The 20,252-nt window shown below is 41.3% G+C and overlaps 1 protein-coding gene across 3 annotated transcripts in view; it reads left to right on the forward strand.

Moving 5' to 3' along the window:
• Positions 1-1,225: 1,225 nt before the first annotated feature.
• The window catches only part of TBC1D31 (TBC1 domain family, member 31), a 72,184-nt gene continuing 53,157 nt past the window's right edge, over positions 1,226-20,252 (forward strand). For 2 of the 3 annotated variants that reach the window (XM_011973008.1, XM_011973009.1), the window contains exons 1-4: positions 1,226-1,386; positions 5,652-5,798; positions 11,288-11,403; positions 14,823-15,001. In XM_011973008.1, coding sequence (XP_011828398.1) covers positions 1,310-1,386; positions 5,652-5,798; positions 11,288-11,403; positions 14,823-15,001 — 519 coding nt within the window. In that variant the 5' untranslated portion in view covers positions 1,226-1,309. The remainder of the gene's footprint in view (positions 1,387-5,651; positions 5,799-11,287; positions 11,404-14,822; positions 15,002-20,252) is intronic. The other variant, XM_011973010.1, reaches the window with a different exon arrangement.

Raw genomic sequence — 20,252 nt, forward strand, 5'->3', positions numbered from 1 at the left:
TACAAAAAACTAGCCGGGCGAGGTGGCGGGCGCCTGTAGTCCCAGCTACTCCGGAGGCTGAGGCAGGAGAATGGCGTAAACCCGGGAGGCGGAGCTTGCAGTGAGCTGAGATCCGGCCACTGCACTCCAGCCTGGGCGACAGAGCCAGACTCAGTATAAAAAAAAAAAAAAAAAAAAAAAGAGAGAGAAGATGGAAGCAGAGAATGGAGCCATGCGATCACAAGTCAAGAAAGCCAGCGACCCCCAGAAACTGGAATAGACAAGCCAGGGAATCTTGCTTAGAGCCTGAAAGGAGGCTGCAGACACTTTGATTTCCGATGTATGGCCTCAAGAACTTCCGAAGAATACATTTCTGTTTTTTATATCTCCAAGTTTGTGGTAATTTGTGAGGGCAGCCTCAGGAAATTAATGCACAACCTCACAGAGCACTAAAAATGAAGATAATTAGTACTACATAACTTGTACATTTGCTACAAGGATTAATTGAGTTGATATATTCGGAAAGCAAGTAGAAAAGTGCCCCATACCTAGTAAACACTCCGGAGGCACTAGGTGAATTTTTATCAAAGGAACACTAAAGTCAAGGCAGCCAGTTGTTATTATTGCTTTCCCGGACCGTGATTGGTGGACTGGACATCACAATGCCGGAAGGTCCTGTCAGATTACGGAACTGAAGAAACAAAACAAAACCATGAGCATGGTGAAAAGGTCAAGAAGAATGGACTATTTCATCTGTAAGTTTCTTTTGAGCCCGAACGTTCTATGAAAGGAATCCATCAGTTCTCAATGTATTTGTCTCCTTCTCTGCATTTGTCTCCTTGCTTCTCTTAGTTATTTCTATACAATTCCTTAATCCCTACAAGCAATTTAGAACGGAATGCAGAGACCACAGGAGAAAATCACTTTTATTGCCTCTGATGGGAGCCTAAAACCCCACGAGGGTCCCAAAAGGCAGAATTCCCAAGCCAATTCCTCGCGTCTATGATCCACCTGCAGAAAACTACGATTCCCAGAAGGCTTTAGGTCCGGGGGCGGGGAGACTGAGCTCAGAAAGAGGCGGAGTCTAAGAGAAGGTCTTTGGTCGATTCCATCGTCCAGAGAGGGAGTGGCCGCTTGGGCGGAGGTTGGTGGGAGGGATCCGCCTTCCGATTGGTTGTTATTAGAAAGGGGGTTGGTACGGCCGGCGGGTGCAGTATCCAGGCCGCCGTGGCCGGCGCTCAAATTTCCCGGGCCGGGAGCGCTGGGCCTGCCGGGAAGGCACCGGGACGGTTACCCAGCGGGCCCCCGGCGGTCGTGGGCGACCTTCGCCATGCAGAGCACTGACCTAGGCAACAAGGAGAGCGGCAAGATATGGCACCGCAAGCCGTCCCCGGCCACGCGGGACGGGTAAAGGCCGTGGCGGGAGGGCGCGGGCTGTGGAGGGGACGGAGACCGGCGAGGAGGGTACGCCGGGCGTCAGGTAGCGGTCCGAGTTCTGGCTCTGACCTTGCCCCACATCCTTGGATTGGATGACCTGCGGTGGAACAGGTGGCTCCGGACGCCAGGGTCCGCAGAGACCCCCTTCTGAGTTCTGGGAGCGGGGGTCTGGTCCGGGACAGGAGGAGGCAGGTGGTTCTCAGACGTGGGAACTTGCGGCTTTTGGTGTGTGCCGAGACTCTCCTGCTTTAATGATCACGGTATCCCGCTAGTGCCCCTGGCACGTAGTAGGTGTTCAGTGAGTATTTAACAGTTGCATCTGGAGCAGAACTCCTGAGGGAGATGCAAGCTGGAAGAGCAGGACAATTCTGCCTCTTCCAAAGGCTGCAGTTTATCCATCCTTAAATCCTTGGATGTGTTTAGACGCGCAAGCATTCATCAATTTGTTGAGCGCCTACTGTGTGCCAAGCACGCCTCTAAGTGCTGGGGAGGGCGAAGGAACAAAACACACTTCCGGTTCTCTGGAGTTCTCTAGAGTTTACATATTGGCGTGTATGTAGGGGCAGGGGCGTTCATTATGCATTGCTGGGGGGCTTCTAGTACGGCCAGCGCTACTTTTCATTCTGTTCCCAGTTACCTGTCCTGTTTGAGGCTCAGCCTGTCTTGTGTGATGTCCGTGGAAGCCTTTGCTACAAAGCGGTGCCATTTGGATTTCGATTTCTGCACGCAGAGTGGTCTTATTGCTTCTAATTCCCTAGGATTTCACGGAAATCGCTGGAGTTCCTGTTTCAGTGTGTTTCTTGTTCTAGTAGTGATTTTTCTTTTCTCTGAGATGGAGCCTTGCTCTGTCGCCCAGGCTGGAGTGCAGTGGCGCGATCCGGGCTCACTGCAACCTCCACCTCCCGAGTTAAAGCGATTCTCTTGCCTCAGCCTCCCAAGTAGCGGGGATTACCGGCGCGCGCCACTACACCCGGCTAATTTTTGTATTTTCAGTAGAGACGGGATTTCACCATGTTAGCCAGGCTGGTCTCCAACTCCTGGCCTCAGGTGGTCCGCCTATCTCAGTCTCCCGAAGTGTAGGGATTACAGTCATTAGCCACCGCGCCTGGCCTCTAGTGATTTTTCTGTTGATCCTTTGGTTGCTTCTTGACAAATCAGACCTTTTTTTTTTTTTTTTTTTTTCCTTGAGACAGAGTCTTGCTCTGTCGCCCAGGCTCGGGTGCAGTGGCGCGATCTCCGCTCACTGCAACCTCCGCCTCCCGGGTTCAAGCGATTCTCCTGCCTCAGCCTCCCGAGTAGCTGGGATTACAGGCGCACCGCTCCCGGCTAATTTTTTGTATTTGTAGTAGAGACGTGTTAGCCAGGATGGTCTCGATCTCCTGACGTCGTGATCCACCCACCTCGGCCTCCCAAAGTGCTGAGATTACAGGCGTGAACCACGGCGCCCCGGCGGACAAATCAGTTTTAAGTGCCTGCTATGTATATCCAAAGTGCAACGTTTTACCAGCAGCTTGTTTGGTTCCTGGTTACTGTCAGGCCTCTTTATCAATGCCACTGTCTCAACTACATTGAATAAAAAATTTTGTCTAAAGTGGGGATTCCTTAGGTTTTTCATTTTCAAATTTTGAGTTTGTGTAAATACCACTCCCACCTCTGGTATTCTCTAAACATTCTAAAAGTTATAGCCAACTCACCTTTCTCTTTCTTGCTGGTACAGAATATCTAGATATATGTGCAAGATTCAAAAAGTGAAAGAAATGAGTTGATTATCCAAATGTCTTGTTTGCTTTTTCCACTAAAACATAGCTTATTTTTGTGTTCGTTAAAACCCATTGTTCATGCTGTTTAGACAGGCAGAAAGCACTGACTTGGAGTCAGATGTATTTCGTTGAAGTAAATGTCCGTTTACCAACTCTGTGACCTTGGGCAAGTTAATTGCTAAGGCTGTCAGTGGGGATAATCGGATTTAGCAGACAGGTTGTCTTACACATTTGGTGCTTAGTAAATATTTGATATTCTTCTTATGTTTGAGAACTGAGGAACTCTGTCAGGCAATCTGTGGGAATCTGAAAGTAAGTTGCTCTAAAATAAATATTTTATGTGGGATTTATATGAAAAATCGGAGGGGCTGAATGTCACTATTGTGATTACATTTACAAGGTAGGATTATAATTGAGTATTTGTTTCTTAGTGTATTTCTGTATTTTTCATATTTTGAACAATGATTATGTAATTTTGTAGCCAGAACATGTAATAAGTGTTATAGAAAATAAGACTGGAGGAAAAAGTTGTTTGCTCTGAGTTTAGTTGCCATGAAACATTTTGATATTGTTTGTCATTTCTGTACATTTATTGTTGTGTTTTTAATTCCTTGGGGACTAGATACAAATAAGCATTGTTAAGAATTTTACTGTTTCCTTTAACGAATCTAAAAAGCCTTATGTTTACATAAACATGAAGAAAATGTTTAATCCATTTAATTCAATATAGCATGCTTTAATCAAGTTTTAATGAAGGTAAATGTTTCTAATATAAAATCCAAAAACTAGGCAAAGTGCGGTGGCTTATGCCTGTTATTCCAGCACTTTGGGAGGCCAAAGTGGGCAGATCACAAAGTCAGGAGTTCGAGACCAGCCTGGCCAACATGGTGAAACCCCGTCTCTACTAAAAATACAAAAAATTAGCTGGGCATAGTAGCAGGCACCTGTAATCCCAGCTACTCAGGAGGCTGAGGCAGGAGAATCACTTGAACCCGGGAGGTGGAGGTTGCAGTGAGCCGAGATTGCACCACTGTACTCCAGCCTCTATGACAGAGTGAGACTCCGTCTCAAAAAAATAAAACAAGAACAAAATCCAGAAATTTATGAAAAATCAATTAAGATAAAATTTTCATGATTAAAAACTATTGTTGCAATAAAGAATGGGATTATTCTGGCCTTTGTGACCAGAATATACACACATATTATTTTAAGGAGTTATTTTGTGCTGTAAGTTAATTTTATGAAGTTTTCTTTCAACAACAGGGTATATGATCCTTCTCTCAAAAAAGGGTAAATTTAAACAAATATAGCTGTGTATTCTTGTCTTTCCTGTTATGAAAATAGTATGTAATCATTAAAGAACATGTCTAAAATATAGAAAAGTAGAAAGGGGAAAAAAATTAACCGTATCGCTATTACCTGCAGACAGCTGCTGTTAATATTTGACTGTGTTCATCTTTTTTTCCCTATATGTAGATTTTTCTTTTCCTTTGGAGACACGGTCTTACATGTCACCCAGGCGGGAGTGCAGTGGCATGATCACGGCTCACTGCAGCCTTGACCTCCCCAGGCTCCGGTGATAATGCCACTTCAGCCTCTTGAGTAGCTGGGATCACAGGCACATGCTCCATGCCTGGCTAATTTTTTGTGATTTTTCTAGAGACGTGTTTGGTTTTGATTTTTCTCATTTATTTTTTCTTCTTTTGTGTGTGAGTGTGTGTGTGTGTGTGTGTGTGTCAGTGTTTAAAACTTAAGGTTAGAATATTTTCATTTTCATTTAACAGTTTAATCATTACATATGTGTCTCTAGAATATAAACTCCCTTACTTTTTTATATAGAAGTATGATTAATGTGGGTTTTAAAGAATGATTTCTTAAAGCATTTGTTCATTCAGCAGGCGTATTTTGAGTGTCTTTTGTGTATTGTAGGCCAGGTGCTGGGGTACAGTAATGAGCAGGCAGTGGTCCTGTCCTTACAGAACTCGCCTGCCAGGGTATTCATGGTAGATATATTAGAAATGAAAGTAAAACTCATGCGCACTGAATTCACTGTGAAACATTCCATACACAAAAACAAAATCTCATACCCTGTTGTTGTGTATCACTTAATCACCGTTTGTAAATCTGTTTATATGTGTGTTTATTTTTTTAATGTCTGTCCTTACTACTAAACTGTAAGTGCCATGGAAGCAGGGAGCATATCAATTATTCTTAGCACCTGCCTTGTTCTGCATCTGACACATTGAGTTTTCAAGTAATTGATGAATAAATGAACAGTAGCTGCTTTGACAATGAGTAGCTTCTAAACTGTTTTTCTGAAATCCTGGTAAGATTGATTCTAGAGGAGAGGCAGTATAGCGGTAGCAGTAGGAGAGGGAAGAATGAACAGACAAAATGCTTTACTTGCCATATTTTTCATAATATCAAGTAATACGTGATGTAGAATTTCAACGTTTGGGTTTTTTTCTTTGACAGAATTATAGTGAACATCATTCACAACACTTCCGATTACCATCCAAAAGTTTTGCGATTTTTGAATGTGGCTTTTGATGGCACAGGCGACTGCTTAATTGCTGGGGACCACCAAGGAAATATTTATGTTTTTGACTTGTATGGAAACAGGTAAGCAGATACTGTTGATATCTATGTTATTTAACAAGTTATTAATTCACTGAGTGTTTTCATACCTGCTATTCATTATTCATTCAGAAAGATTTATTAAGTTCTATTATATTTCAGGTACCTTGCAAAACACTGTCATAGGTGCTGAAGGAAGAAGGTGGGAAAGGACAGAATGATAATACGGTTCACATTTTAGAGAATTAAACTGCTGGTTTTAATAGTCTCTCTGGTAGTTTTTTTTTTTTTCCTTAAATTAAAAAATTTATTATTGCTATTTTTTTTTTTCTTCAGACAGAACCTTGTTCTGCCGCCCAGACTGTAATGCAGTGGGACAATCTCGGCTCACTGCAAACTCCACCTCCCGAGTTCCAGCTACTGTGCCCAGCCCATTATTGCTGATTTATCAATTTCTGGTACATCATCAGGCAATGTAGAAAGAGCGCAATTTTCCTTGCACATTGTTGTTATGGCATGCCATATCTAAGAATTTTAAAGAATTGATTTTCAGCTGGGTGTGGTGGGTCAGGCCTGTAATCCCAGCACTTTGGGAGGCCGAGGTGGGCGGATCACTTGAGGTCAGGAGTTCGAGACCAGCCTGGCCAACTTGGTGAAACCCTGTCTCTACTAAAATACACAAATTAGCTGGGCATGGTGGTGTATGCCTGTTTTCCCAGCTACTCGGGAGGCTGAGACAGGAGAATCACTTGAACCCTGGAGGTGGAGGTTGCAGTCAGCCGAGATCGCGCCACTGCCACTGCACTTCAGCCTGGGCGACAGAGCGAGACTCTGTCTCAAAAAAAAAAAAAATTGATTTTCACTCTTCTTCCTCTTCTCTTCCCTTGTGAAACAATTTAGTCTGAAAGCAATGAGGTGGGATTGATGGAGGTAGATATTCATGCAGTGGGGCTAGGTGGGAAGGAGAGCTTCAGCAGCCCAGAAAGAGAGACAGAGGGTGTCTGCATGGTGAATGGGGCAGTGATGGGAAGCTAGTTTAATACAGAGGGCTTTTATCAAATAAATATATTAGGGATAATGAGGGCCAGGTTTCTCACTCTTAGAAAAGAGACTTAAAAATTATGGAAGGCAGAAAACTAGAATAAACCCCTTGGCATTGTATTGGAATTAGACATATCAGTTTGAACCCCTGGTTTTGAATATATAGAGATAGATGTAGAACTAAATAGAGGTATGTACAACTATATGTACACTTATTCCTTAGCTTTGTACACTCAGAGGGCCTGGGAGCAACAGCATGCCGGTAGCAATGAATATACCCGATGTTGAGTTCTTATTTTCAAAGTACCACGTTCTACTAAAAGGAATCAAGGATATTTGCAGAAATGGCCAATTTCAGAATGCGGACAGGGAAAGTACAGGAAAAGCCTGTAACATTTTGTAGCCAGAAAGAAGGAATTGTTCAAAGAATGTTCAGGATGTGTCAAAAAGACACAGTTGCCAGCTTGAAGGAGCTCCCTCTGGTCATGTTGGAGATGGGTTGTCCATTGAATAAAATTGAAATCTATGAGTTCATGTTGGAATCAACAAACAGTTTAATAAGGAATGGATATTGAATAGTCACAAAGTACCTCCCCACAAAATACTTATTAATTATAGAGGAAAAAAAGAGTAATTATATAATGAAGAAGCCTAGCAAACGCTGCCTTAATCAAATGACTAAAGTTAATACAACCAGTAGTGGAATGAATCAAAATTTGTGTGCCACCTGATAGGATGCAGTGAGAAGAACACAGCATCATTTCTGTGATATTCCTGCCGAGATATATAACCTGAATCTAATCAGTGAGATCATCACACAAAGCTAAATTAAGGACATCTAATAAAAAAACTGTCCTGTAATCTTCACAGGGGTCAAGATCATGCCAGTAGGGTAAAGACTAAAGAACTCCTAATCTGAGGGAGATGAAAGGGACATGACAAAGCCATGAATCTGGGCTGATCCTTTTGCTATAAAAAACATTATTAGGAAAATTGGCAAAATTTGATTGGAGATTTAGGATTAGATGGTGGTAAGGTATAAATGTAATTTCTTGGTGCTGATGGTTATATTGTGATTATGTAGGAGAGTTTTCTTATTTATAGGAAACTTGAGCTTGGTGACTTGTTCTCAAATAGTTCAAGAAAAGACGTGACATATAATTTACTTATCTGTGATTCATTAGGTAAAAATCTATAAATCATTGTTTCTGCCCTTTACCAGAAAAGTAATGGGTCCAACTTTTCTACCCTTTATTCTTGTTTAACTTACCTCACCAATTCCCAATCTGAAATCAGTACCACTGTATTTGCTAATACTCCTGAAAAGAATAAAAGTAATTGTTGATTGATTTCATGACAGGATAATGAACTTCAATATTGAGGATTCTTTGCACTTCATTTGCTTATCTACCGTTACTTACTTTGCCTATTCTCCACCAAGTGTCGCAAACCTTTACCAATTTCCTTGCCTCCTTTCGTTGGACTCCACTCTTACTCTGACTGCCAGGCCTCCTGATTCATGGGAAAACAGACACCTTCAAGCTTTCCTTTCTCCTTCCGCATTGCAGCCTCAAGTATATTGTAAGTTCAGCCCCCATTACGTTATTCGTAAAGTTCAGCTCTCATTACCTTATTCATAAAGTTCAGCCCTCATTACCTTATTCATAAAAACAGGTGATCTTAATTTCTTCTCGTGCTAATCCCTATCTTCTATAGCATCCCCTGAGACATTGCACCATGAGTGTTACTATTTTGTCCATTGTCCCCTTTCACTATTGGTTGTTGGGGAGAAAAAATTATTTTTCCTCTACCCTTCTAAATTCTCAACTGGGCCTTTTGTAACAAAAGATAGATTAACAAGAGCAGAATGAACAAGTTATTAATTTGTATCATGCACGTAACACATGAGAATACCCAGAGTATCCAGGTATTAGTGTGAGACACTATCAACTTGTATCATGCATGTAACACGTGACTGTCCAGGTATTACTAACTCAAAAAGTGGCTTATACTCTGGCTTATATAGCATCTCTGTCAAAGAACAGTACATTTTTAGAGAAGTGACAAGACAAAAGAAGAGGACCTTGAGTCTCTCAGGGCAGCAAATTGTGGGAAGGCAAATACATGGGAAACTAATGGTAGTCATATATATTTCTCTGGTGCTATTTCCAGGATGATGAAGATCTAAAGTCAACTCCTGTGATCAACTGTTATCCTTCCTGGTAGAGAAGGGAAGAGGGACACCTTTGTAAATGTATGCAAATTCATGTAAACTTTTAGACAAGGGCAGAGAGCTTTTCTTTTTTTTTTTTTTTTTGAGGTGGAGGCTCGCTCTGCACCCAGGCGAGGGTGCAGTGGCGCAATCAAGGGCACTGCAGCCTCCGCCTCCTGGGTTTAAGCAAATCTCCTGCCTCAGCCTCCCAGGTAGCTGGGATGACAGGTGTGCACCACCACGCCAGGCTAATTTTTTGTATTTTAGTAGAGACAGGGTTTCACCACGTTCGCCTGGATGGTCTTAATCTCCTGACCTCATGATCCACCTGCCTTGGCCTCCCAAAGTGTTGGGATTACAGGCATGAGCCACCGCGCCTGGCTGAGAGCTTTTCTTATATCTGCTTTTTCTCAGTTACCTTCAGCTCAAAGTAATGCTCATGCCAAAGTGGCATGTTCTGATATGGCATATTCTGCCACCCTTCACTAAAAATATCTGTGGCTGAGCTGAGCAGTTAGCAGCAGAGCTCGGACTTAAAATCAGACTTGAGCTCAGACTTAAAATCAGGCTTGATCATAAAGCCCAGTATACTGGGCTCCCTCAAAATCTTCCTAATTGTTCAATCCATTGGTCGCTTTTCAGTTCTCATTTTACTAAAACACTAAACACTCTTGTCTTCCCATGCTGCCTGAGATTCTTTTCTTTGGCTTCATGGTACAGCAGTTGCTGAATTTTCTACCTCTCTGATCATTTTTCCCCCTTGTTTTACTGACTCTTCTTCCAGGGCCTGCCCCTTTCATGTTGTGCTCCCCAGACATCTGTCTTTGGCTTGCTTCCTTCCATATTTCAGGCACTCTTTTCAATAATCACATCACCACCAAGCCTCAGGCTTCATCTGCCATGTAAACACTGTTGACTTAGACCTACTTCTGCTACTACTACCTACTAGAACTCTTCTAGATTGGGCTCTCCAGGGGCCACTAACTTGCATGTAACTCTTGAGCCCTTGAAAAGTGATTGGTCCAAGTTGAGATATGAATCATGTGTAAAATTAAAATACACACTGGATTTTGATGACTTAATATGATAAAAAGTGTAAAATATCTCAATAATTTTGAATTGATTAAATATTGAAATACTAATGTTTTAGATACATATTGAGTTCATAAAGTATATTAGTCTGTTCTCATGCTAATAAAGATATACCTGAGACTGGGTAATTTATAAAGAAAAAGAGGTTTAATGGACTCACAGTTCCATGTAGCTGAGGAGGCCTCACATTCATGGCAGAAGGCAAAGACACTTCTTACGTAGTGGTGGCAAGAGAGAAATGAAGACCAAGGGAAAGGAGTTTCCCCGTATAAAACCATCTGATCTCGTGAGACTTATTCACTACCATGAGAATAGTGTTAGGGAAACTGCCCCCATGATTCAATTTATCTCCCACTGGGTCCCTCCCACAACATGTGGGAATTATGGGAGCCACAATTCAAGATGAGATTTGAGTGAGGACAGAGCCAAAGCATATCATATATTATTAAGATTAATTTAACCTATTTCTTCTTACTTTTCTAATATGGCTCCTAGAAAAATTTAAATTACATATGTAGCCCACGTTGTATTTCTTTCAGACAGCATGGCTCTAGATCAGTTTCATAGGGCCTTAAACCACATGTTTAAAAGCAGATTTATCATTTCCTACCCCCAAACTTATTCCTCTTTTGCCTAAGTTCAAAAGCTTAATTTTCTGTAAATTAAACTCTAGCTAGGTGCCCAGTACTCTACTGAGCACTCAACATGTATTATTTCATTTAGTCATCACAACAGCCTTGTATCTAGTCTTATCTTCATTCTACACAAGAGCAAGTCCTGATTCCCCCTTCTTCACTCCATGTTTAATCCATACCGAGCCTCTGCTTGGCTTCTGAAACCTCTCCTATTTATGCTCCCATATCTCTGGCTGAGATTTTCTGTAGTAACTTTCTTAGTGATCTCGTTTATTCCTTGTCCCTCTTCCCATTTGCCATTGCTGCCAGGATCATCTTCCTAAAACACATACCTGGTTGTGATTCTGTTGTGCTAAACACTTACAGTGGTTTCCTATTCTACTAACATCCGAACTCCTTAATATGGCACATAGCACCCTTCATAATCTATTTTTGGCCTAAAATGGTAGCTCATTTTTCTGGGTTTCATTTTCTTCGTCTCTACGGACTCCTTCCACATGGAATTTATAATTGTGGGAAGAATTTGTGATACTAATGCAATGATTTCTTAATAGGTTCAATCTTGTTCAGCGAACAGCACAAGCTTGCACAGCTCTGGCCTTTAATCTTCGTAGGAAATCTGAATTCCTTGTGGCATTAGCTGATTATTCTATTAAATGTTTTGATACAGGTAAGAACTTCTGTTTTTCTTTTGAAGCAGAGTAAAATATAGAGTGAAGAACTGCAAGAAGTTTGTCACTCTGTACAGCTTGAGGGCACAGTCCCCATGACTGCCCTCGCTTCAGACACTAGGTGCAAGCTGGGGGTCCTAGGAACAGCCTCACTTTAGATCGGTTGACTACAAAGTCAGGGTTTCCTGACTGTTGTCAGGTTTCATAATTCACTAGAACAACTCACAGGACTCAGGAAAGGCTACACTTAATGATGATAGTTTTAATATAGCAAAAGGATAGATACAAAGTATAACTAGCCAAAGGAAGAGAAGCATGGAGTGGAATCTGGGAGGCTTCCAAAAGGAAAGTGTCCATTGTCCTCAGGGATGCATTGCCCTCCCAGACAACCCTCCCAGCACTGGTGTGTGGCTGGCCATCTGTGCCAAGCACTGTTGACACAGGGAGTCAACCCAAGCTTTGGTGTCGAGAGTTTTTACTGAGGCGCCATGACATAGGCATGACTGATTGGATCATTCCCCACGTGGCTGGACTCCATTTCCAGCCCTCCTCTCCTCCTAAGAAGTTAGTCTGATGTCACTCGCCCCAAAAGCCCTAAACTTCTAATCATGTGGTTGACCTTTCTTGTGTGGCCATCTCCCACTCTGAGTCTTCTTAGCATAAACTATCTGGTATAGTGTGAGGGGCCCGCCAGGAATAACAAAGACACCCCTAAGTCACGGGTTTAGAGGTTACCTCCCAGGAGCCTAAACAGAAGCCAGACTGCTCTGTAAAGGTCAAATTCCTTACTACACAGGTACAATATCTTTTTTTAATACAGCCTGTGTGTTTTATACCACATTATGTTTTTAAATTGAGAACATAGAGTTCTGTAGACTAAACCTATTACTCTTAAAAAAGAGATATTTCAATTGTATTTTTTTCTTATTAAAATAATCAATGTGTTATAATGTTCAGCAGATGTATAAATAATAATATTAAAGATAGTGATAGCTAACACATAGTGTTTACTCCCTGCCAGGGACTTTCTGTGGCTTTATACACATTAATTAATTTTAATCATCATCATAACCCACAGAGATGAATACTATTATTATCCCCATTTTGCAGATGAGGAAACTGAGGCACATGGGTAACTTAATCAGAGTCCCTCAGTTTATAAGCAGTGGAGCCAGAATTCCAGCCTAAGTGGTCTGGCTGCGGAGTCACTGCTCTTAATCACTGTAGTACACTCTCATCCTACATACAAAGAAGAAAACCCACAGTGATTCTGCAGTACGGCCTAGAGACGCAGTGTTTTCATAATGGGGCTCTCTCTTTCCAGGCTGTTTTCTATGTATATACTTTTTTTATCTTCTAACAAATGCATAATTATCCTGTCTGTATTGTTTTGTGGGATAATTTTACCTCATTAAAATTCATATCGCATATCTAAAATCAATACTTAACATTCCACTGTATAGATGTTTACCATAATTTTTTAACCTATTGCCTATTGCTGGACTTTCAAACTGTTTTCAATTTTTGGCATTACAAACATTGCTGTGACAAAATATCAGAAAAATGAAGTCTTTATAACTCACCTTTCCTTAAATTCCACTCTTCTCCTCTTTTTCTTCCTTGTTCCGTGTTCTTATAGTTGCTTCTACTTCACTGAACCCCCACCATGAAGCCCCTTCCTTAGACACTGTCTCCTTCCTTCTTTCTTTCCCCTCTCTGCCAAATTCTGCTTCTTCGCAGTATCCATTGATGAATTCTGACCCTTGCTTCCCCTACCCCATGCTACTGAAACTTCTGTCTCCAAGGTCCTTAGTAACCCTAACCCCTGATCGTTTAAGTCATCTTTACAGTTTTCATCCTACTTCTCTATAGCATTTAACAATTGGGATTACTTTGAAAGTTTTTTGTTTTGTTTTGTTTTGTTTTAGTTTTCATTCTATTACCTTGGTTCTCCTCCTGTCTTTCTAACTGCTTCTCAATCATGTCTCCTGAATTCTTTCAGTGGTTCCTAGACTTTGGATTTTTGACCCAATTAAAAAAGTGGAAGAACTCACATAGCTTGTCAACTTTTAATATTGCTAATTGACATTGGAAAAAAATACAATTTCATAAAACAAGGGATTTTCTTTCTACATAAACCGGGAGTGACATAATACAAATGAAAGAGTAGTACTTTAAATTTGACTTTATGAAAAACTCACTGCATTATCTGTATTTTTCTCTTTCCCTGAAGACCAGTGGAAAATTTATCATTAACTAACGCCAGACCTCCGAATGGTGTTTGGAAACCACTGCTGTTTCCCTAAGGGATTTGTCTGTTTCTCTGTCTTCAGTTTTGACCTACTTTGTATCATAACGTTTCCCAGATTTATATCTTGCTTTCTGACTATTCTCAAGTTCCATCTTTCTGGGGGGAAAATTCTGATCATAAAAGTAAAACATGCCTACTGTAGAAAACTTGCAAACATACAAAAAAGCATAAAGGAAAAGAAAAATCACCTACGCTTTTACTAGCCAGTGATAATGATCATGAATAGTTTTTGGTACTTTACCTACCAAACTGTTTGCTCTGCTTACACAAATACACACAAGTACCTCAGACTCAAGCTTAAAAACCAAATGTATTATCATTATCTCACACTGATAAACCTGTTCTTCCTCATGTATTTATTATTATTTTTTTATTTTTTATTTTTTTAGAGATAGGGTTTTGTCATGTTGCCCAGGCTGGTCTCAAACTCCTAGGCTGAAGTGATTCACCTGCCTCAGCCTCCCAAAGTGCTGGGATTACAGGCGTGAGCCACCGCCTGGCCCCTCCTCATGTATTTCTTACATCCACTAACAATATCACCATCTGCTTAAATAACTAAGCGGGAACCACTGGAGCCTTCACTTCTCTTGTATCTCAGGACATCAACTTGATCACTAATATTTTTTTGTTTTTCTCCTTACTAGCTCTTGGATTTGTTCTTTTCTCCATTGCCACTTTCTTAGTTGAGGCCCTCCCTATCTCCTGCCTGGATTATTACAGCAACATATAAATTAGTCTTTCTTGTTCAATCTCTTCCCCTCCACCAGATATCCTCAAAGTGCTCTTTCTAAAACACAGACTAAATGTGGTACTCTTTTACATAAAATTACCTGCAAGAGAAAGCCCAAACTCACTAGCATAAATTTTGAGGTTATTCTGCATCAAAGCCTTTGTCAGCCTTGTCTCCTACATGAATGAGGTGTTGCTAACATGTCCCGTCATACTTTATCAACTAGCCACAGGCTTCCATTTTTGTGGATATTAATGGAGGTGCCTCATGTAATACCTAACCACCTATTGAATCAGTTCATCTATGGTGTTTATATGTAGTGTTATTTCTAGACATACAATGTTTTACCTGGGTAACAATTTTACTTTTTACCACAGTCACCAAGGAGCTAGTTAGCTGGATGAGAGGACATGAGTCATCAGTATTTTCAATCTCTGTGCATGCATCAGGGAAATACGCCATTACCACTTCTTCTGATACAGCACAATTATGGGACTTGGATACCTTTCAAAGAAAAAGAAAGCTGAATATTCGCCAATCTGTGGGTATACAGAAGGTCAGTGACAGGGGACATCTTGGCCTGTTGTGCTTCTCGGGCTAATTTCTTGGTCAACAGGGTATATAAATGTATATGAGTAATGATTTACTTTGTCCTTGTACCTCTGTAACTCAGCAACAAGCAAAGCAAAGTGGCCAACACAAAGATGTTGCCTATAGCTACAATTTATGACTTAGTGAGCTCTTTTCTAAAATTATAGCTGTGTAACTTCAACTCTCCTAAGGCGAAAGTCACTTAGTTGATTGGTTTTGTTTTCATTTTTAACCCTCTGACATTTTATTATGAAAAATTTGAAACACGCAGATTTGTGAGAATTTTTGAACACATGTACATTCAGCATCTAGATTCTACCGTTAACACGTTACTGTACTATTCTCTACTGTACTTTACATGGTACTATACTCTCTTATGGGCCTATCCATCCTTCTTTCTTTTTCTTTGTTTTGAGACAGAGTCTTGCTCTGTCACCCAGGCTGGAGTGCAGTGACATGATCTCAGCTTACTGTAACCTCTGCCTCCCAGGTTCAAGTGATTCTCCTGCCTCAGCCTCCCAAGTAGCTGGGACTACAGGTACACACCACCATGCCCAGCTAATTTTTGTATTTTTAGTAGAGACCGGGTTTCACCATGTTGGCCAGGCTGGTCTCAAACTCCTGACCTCAAGTGATCTGCCCACCTCAGCCTCCAAAAGTGCTGGGATTACAGGTGTGAGCCACCGCACACCCAGCCACTCTGTCCATCTTTCTGTCCCTCTGTTCATTAATTCTCCTAATAATATGTGTGTGTGTGTGTGTGTGTGTGTGTGTGTGTGTGTGTGTTTTGTTCTGAGACGGGTCTTTCTGTCACCCAGGCTGCAGTGTAGTGGTGTAATGATAACTCACTGCAGCTTGGGTTCAAGCGATCCTCCTGCCTCAGCCTCCCGTGTAGCTGGGACCACAGGCGTGTGCCACCATGCCCAGCTAATTTTTAAATTTTTTATAGAGACAAGGTCTTTCTATGTTGTCCAGGCTGGTCTTAAACTCCTGGGCTCAAGCAGTCCTCTTGCCTCGGCCTCCCAAAGTGCTGGGATTACAGGCATGAGCCACCGTGCCCAGCTGTGTGTGTGTTGTAAAGTAAACTTCAGACATCAGCGTACTTCCCTGTAAATACTTAAGCCTTTACTTAATTGACTAGGGGTCAATATTTGTTGATGTAAAATTTATATATAATGAAATATGTAAGTCTTAAGTATTCATTTATTAAATTTCACGAATACACACACCTGTGTAACCTGTGTAGATGTAGCATTACCATTATCCCAGAAAATTCCACCGTCTCCCTCCCTGGGTGACCACCACTCTTCTTTTTCCTACCATGGATTAGTGTTGCCTATTCTAAAATTTTGTATAAATAGAACTATACAATAATAGTTTATGTAAGGCTTTTTTCGCTCAGCATAATGTTTTTGAGATCCATCCATATTATTTAATAATTTGTTCTTTCTTATTGCTGTTTAGAATTCCATTGTATAAATATACCACCTTTTAAAAATCCATTTCTTTTGTTTTTTTCTACCTATGTAGAAACATATGGTATATGGGCCTCCAGATGTACTCTTGTTCTGAGCCCCGCAAGTGCCCCAGTTTGGTTCTATCTTTTGTTTTTACAGACAAGCCACATAACCAACCTCTCTGGGCTTCCGTTTCCTGAGCAGGAAAATGGGTCTGTGGTAACCACCTTACCAGGGCTAGTGAGAAAATGAGATAAAATAAATAATTCATGTCAAGGGCTTGGCAGAGTGCCAGGCCCTTATATAGCAGCTCCTATTGTTATTTTGTCCTTTATGTCCCCTGGCTGTCATCTCCTGTGATTTCCTATATGACATCCAAACTGGTCTCTTTCATAGGGTTTCCATGCTGCTGCCCCCTCCTCCCTCCTTACCACACCCGGTAACCTTCCCATTCTCTCCACCTAGTCAGATATCACCCTTTTTCAATTGTGATAATAGCTACTGAATCTATTTTCAGGCATTGTATTAAGAACTTTCCATACCTTATCTCAACTCGGTCCTGACACTGCCTCAATGAAGTAGGCAGTGTTTATTGTTCCCCAAACACAAAGACACTGGGATCTGGAGACTGGAAGCACTGGCAGCTGCAAGTGCCAGAGCCGGCACGGTGTGAAGCCAGATTGGAGCCTTTCTGCAGAGTCAGGCCTCCCAAATCCTGGGATGGAGTCAAGGAGCCTTTGGCTGTCCCACCCTTTTGCAGTGCCCCGGTGACTCTTCCTCCTCCAGGCCCCCATATTCAAGCCTGTCATACCTCTTCAGCTCTAGGGGTCTGTCTGTGACTTCCACCCTAAGGGAGCTGGCACTTGTGTCACACTACATTGTCCACATCACCGATTCTCCCTCCCTCTCTCCCCTTCCTTCTTCCTCCCTGTTCTTTTTTTTTTTCTTTGAGACAGAGTCTGGCTCTGGCACCCAGGCTGGAATGCAGTGGCACAATCTCAGCTCACTACAGCCTCTGCCTCCCAGATTCAAGCGATTCTTGTGCCTCAGCCTCTTGAGTACCCGGGATTACAGTCGTGCGCCATGGCAGCCAGCTAATTTTTGTATTCTTAGTAGAGATGGAGTTTTGCCATGTTGGCCAGGCTGGTCTCAAACTCCTGGCCTCAAGTGATCCACTCACCTGGTCTCCCAAAGTGCTGGGATTACAGGTGTGAGCCACCACGCCCAGCCTGGGCACCTGTTCTATGCCAGGCTTTGGTGTTCAAAATGTTAGAAGTGGAGAAGTCAGAGGAAGATGGAATTATAGGTCTTTCCTCTTCAAAACTTTCTGTTTGGCTGATTTTATTCAAATGAGCACGCAGGCCCTATTCCTCAAACCCACTTCAAATGTGGCATTGCTAGGTTGTTTTAGTCCAAGGAAGGCCCTGTCTCCTTAATGCCCACCATCTTTTGCTTTTCAGGTTTTTTTCTTTCTATTTCATTAGCTAAATATTATTTTCAGGAATATCTGAGTCTCTTGTGTGATTAATTATTTTGCTTCAGGTTATATTATACATGCAGTACTGCTTTTAATTTCTAGGTTATTAACGTGAACAGCTAGCAGTGCATGTCAACCAAAAATTTACTTTGTAGTCTCCATGGAAATCCCAGAGTCCTTTAATGTGCTTTTAATAATTAAAAAGAGATAAAAGTTGTGCCAACTTATTCATTAGGGATTTAGGCCAAATGTCTTAGTAGGTCTTTTCTTCTTTAATTGCTTTAGTGCTTACATTTTGAATTTTAAGTTCCAAAGACGAGAACATTGGGAGTTGAAGCCACGTGGAAACAGAGTTATGAAACAATGACACATGACACAGAAACCATCTGTTCTTTTTACTATGAAATTAAAATGAGTATATGCTGAATAGTTGCCAATGCAAACCTTGCTTGGACATTTAGATATTTTAGTTTAAAAATTAGGACTGTGGAAAATGTATGTATACTGTCATGTGTGCCTAAGTATATTAATGTTAGTGCTATAAGAATAAAATTAAATGTGAAAATGTATGTATAGTGTGATGTGTGCATACAGTAAATTGCTCTAAAATAATAAAACAGGACCGGGTACGGTGGCTCACGCCTGTAATCCCAGCACTTTGGGAGTCCGAGGCGGGTGGATCACTTGAGGTCAGGAGTTCGAGAGCAGCCTGGCCAACATGGTGAAACCTCATCTCTACTAAAAATACAAAAATTAGCTGGGCGTGGTGGCACATGCCTGTAATCCCAGCTACTGGGGAGGCTGAGGCAGGAGAATCACTTGAACCTGGGAAACAGAGGTTGCAGTGAGCCGAGATTACACCATTGCACTCCAGCCTGGGCAATAGTGAGACTCTGTCTCAATAAAATAAAATAAAATAACACCATAGTCCAAGTTATCAGCAAATTTTTCTTAAAGGGCCAGTAAATATTTTTGACTTTGCAGTTCAAGAGCAAAATTATATGACCATTCAGAATGTAACCATTTAAAGCCAGGTACCCAGCTAAGGTGGGAGAATCCCCTGAGCCCAGGAATTCAAGACCTAGCTGGGCAACACAGTGACACAGTGAGACCCATCTCAAAAAAAAAGTGACCATTCTTAGCTCCTGGGCTGTACAAAGACTAGAGATGGGCCAGGTGGTGACCACTTCTGTTGAAAACAGGAAATAACTGTAACCTCAATACTAAAGTAAAATGTTCGTTTTTTAAAGTTTTTTTTCCCGTGACACAGCCCTCAGGAGAGCCTGAGAACATGTGCCCCTAAAAACATTAATCTTATCAAATTCTTACTAAACTCATATTTTTATTACAGATTCTGATTCTATATTTTAAATGGAACTTTTATTTATTTATTTGTTTTGATGACACATGCAACCCTTCAGTAACTTGCTTTGGGTCTTCTGTTATTGATTTCAATTTCGATGGCTCTTTTAATCTAACCTAGTCTTCTACTTTTTTTCTCATGACATTAATTTTCTGGAGAGATCAGACCAGTTATCTTAGAAAATACCCCACATTCTGGAGTTGTTTTTTCTGTTTCATCATTATTGTTTAACTTGTATGTCTTTCGCCTGCATTTTCTATAAACTAGATATTAAGTCTAAAGGTTTGAGTAGATTCATGTTAAACATTTTTGACAAGCTATTTACCTTATATGTAGGAAAAAATAGTAAACAATACAGGTTGAGGATTCCCAATTCAAAAATCTGAAATCCCAAATGCTCCAAAATTTGAAACTTTTTGAGTGCCAACATGTTACTCAAATATCAGGCTCAAAGGAAATGTTCATTGGAGCATTTAAGATTTCAGATTTTTGGAGTAGGGATACTCAATTGGTAAGTATAATGCAAATATTCCTAAGTCCAAAAAAATCCAAAACATTTCTGGTTCCAAGCATTTTGCATAAGGAATACTCAGCCGTAGTCCCTCCCTCAGGGTTGGTTTCAGCACTGAGTGTGATAATCTACGCAAAGTTAGGACAGTGCTGGTTGTATAGTAAGTGCTTAGTAAAATTGCATCTGTTGCTGTTGTAACCATCAAGCCTATGATAGGATTATCTCAGTGCAATTAGATAATTTGCCTAAGCTGTAGGGTGCCAGGCACATGGGCTCATGCCCGTAATCCCAACACTTTAAGAAGCAGGCTGGGCCGGGCGCGGTGGCTCAAGCCTGTAATCCCAGCACTTTGGGAGGCCGAGACGGGCGGATCACGAGGTCAGGAGATCGAGACCATCCTGGCTAACA

The sequence above is a fragment of the Mandrillus leucophaeus genome, unplaced genomic scaffold (genome assembly GCF_000951045.1).
Source record: "Mandrillus leucophaeus isolate KB7577 unplaced genomic scaffold, Mleu.le_1.0 Scaffold133, whole genome shotgun sequence".
In the NCBI taxonomy this organism is placed as follows: Eukaryota; Metazoa; Chordata; class Mammalia; order Primates; family Cercopithecidae; genus Mandrillus; species Mandrillus leucophaeus.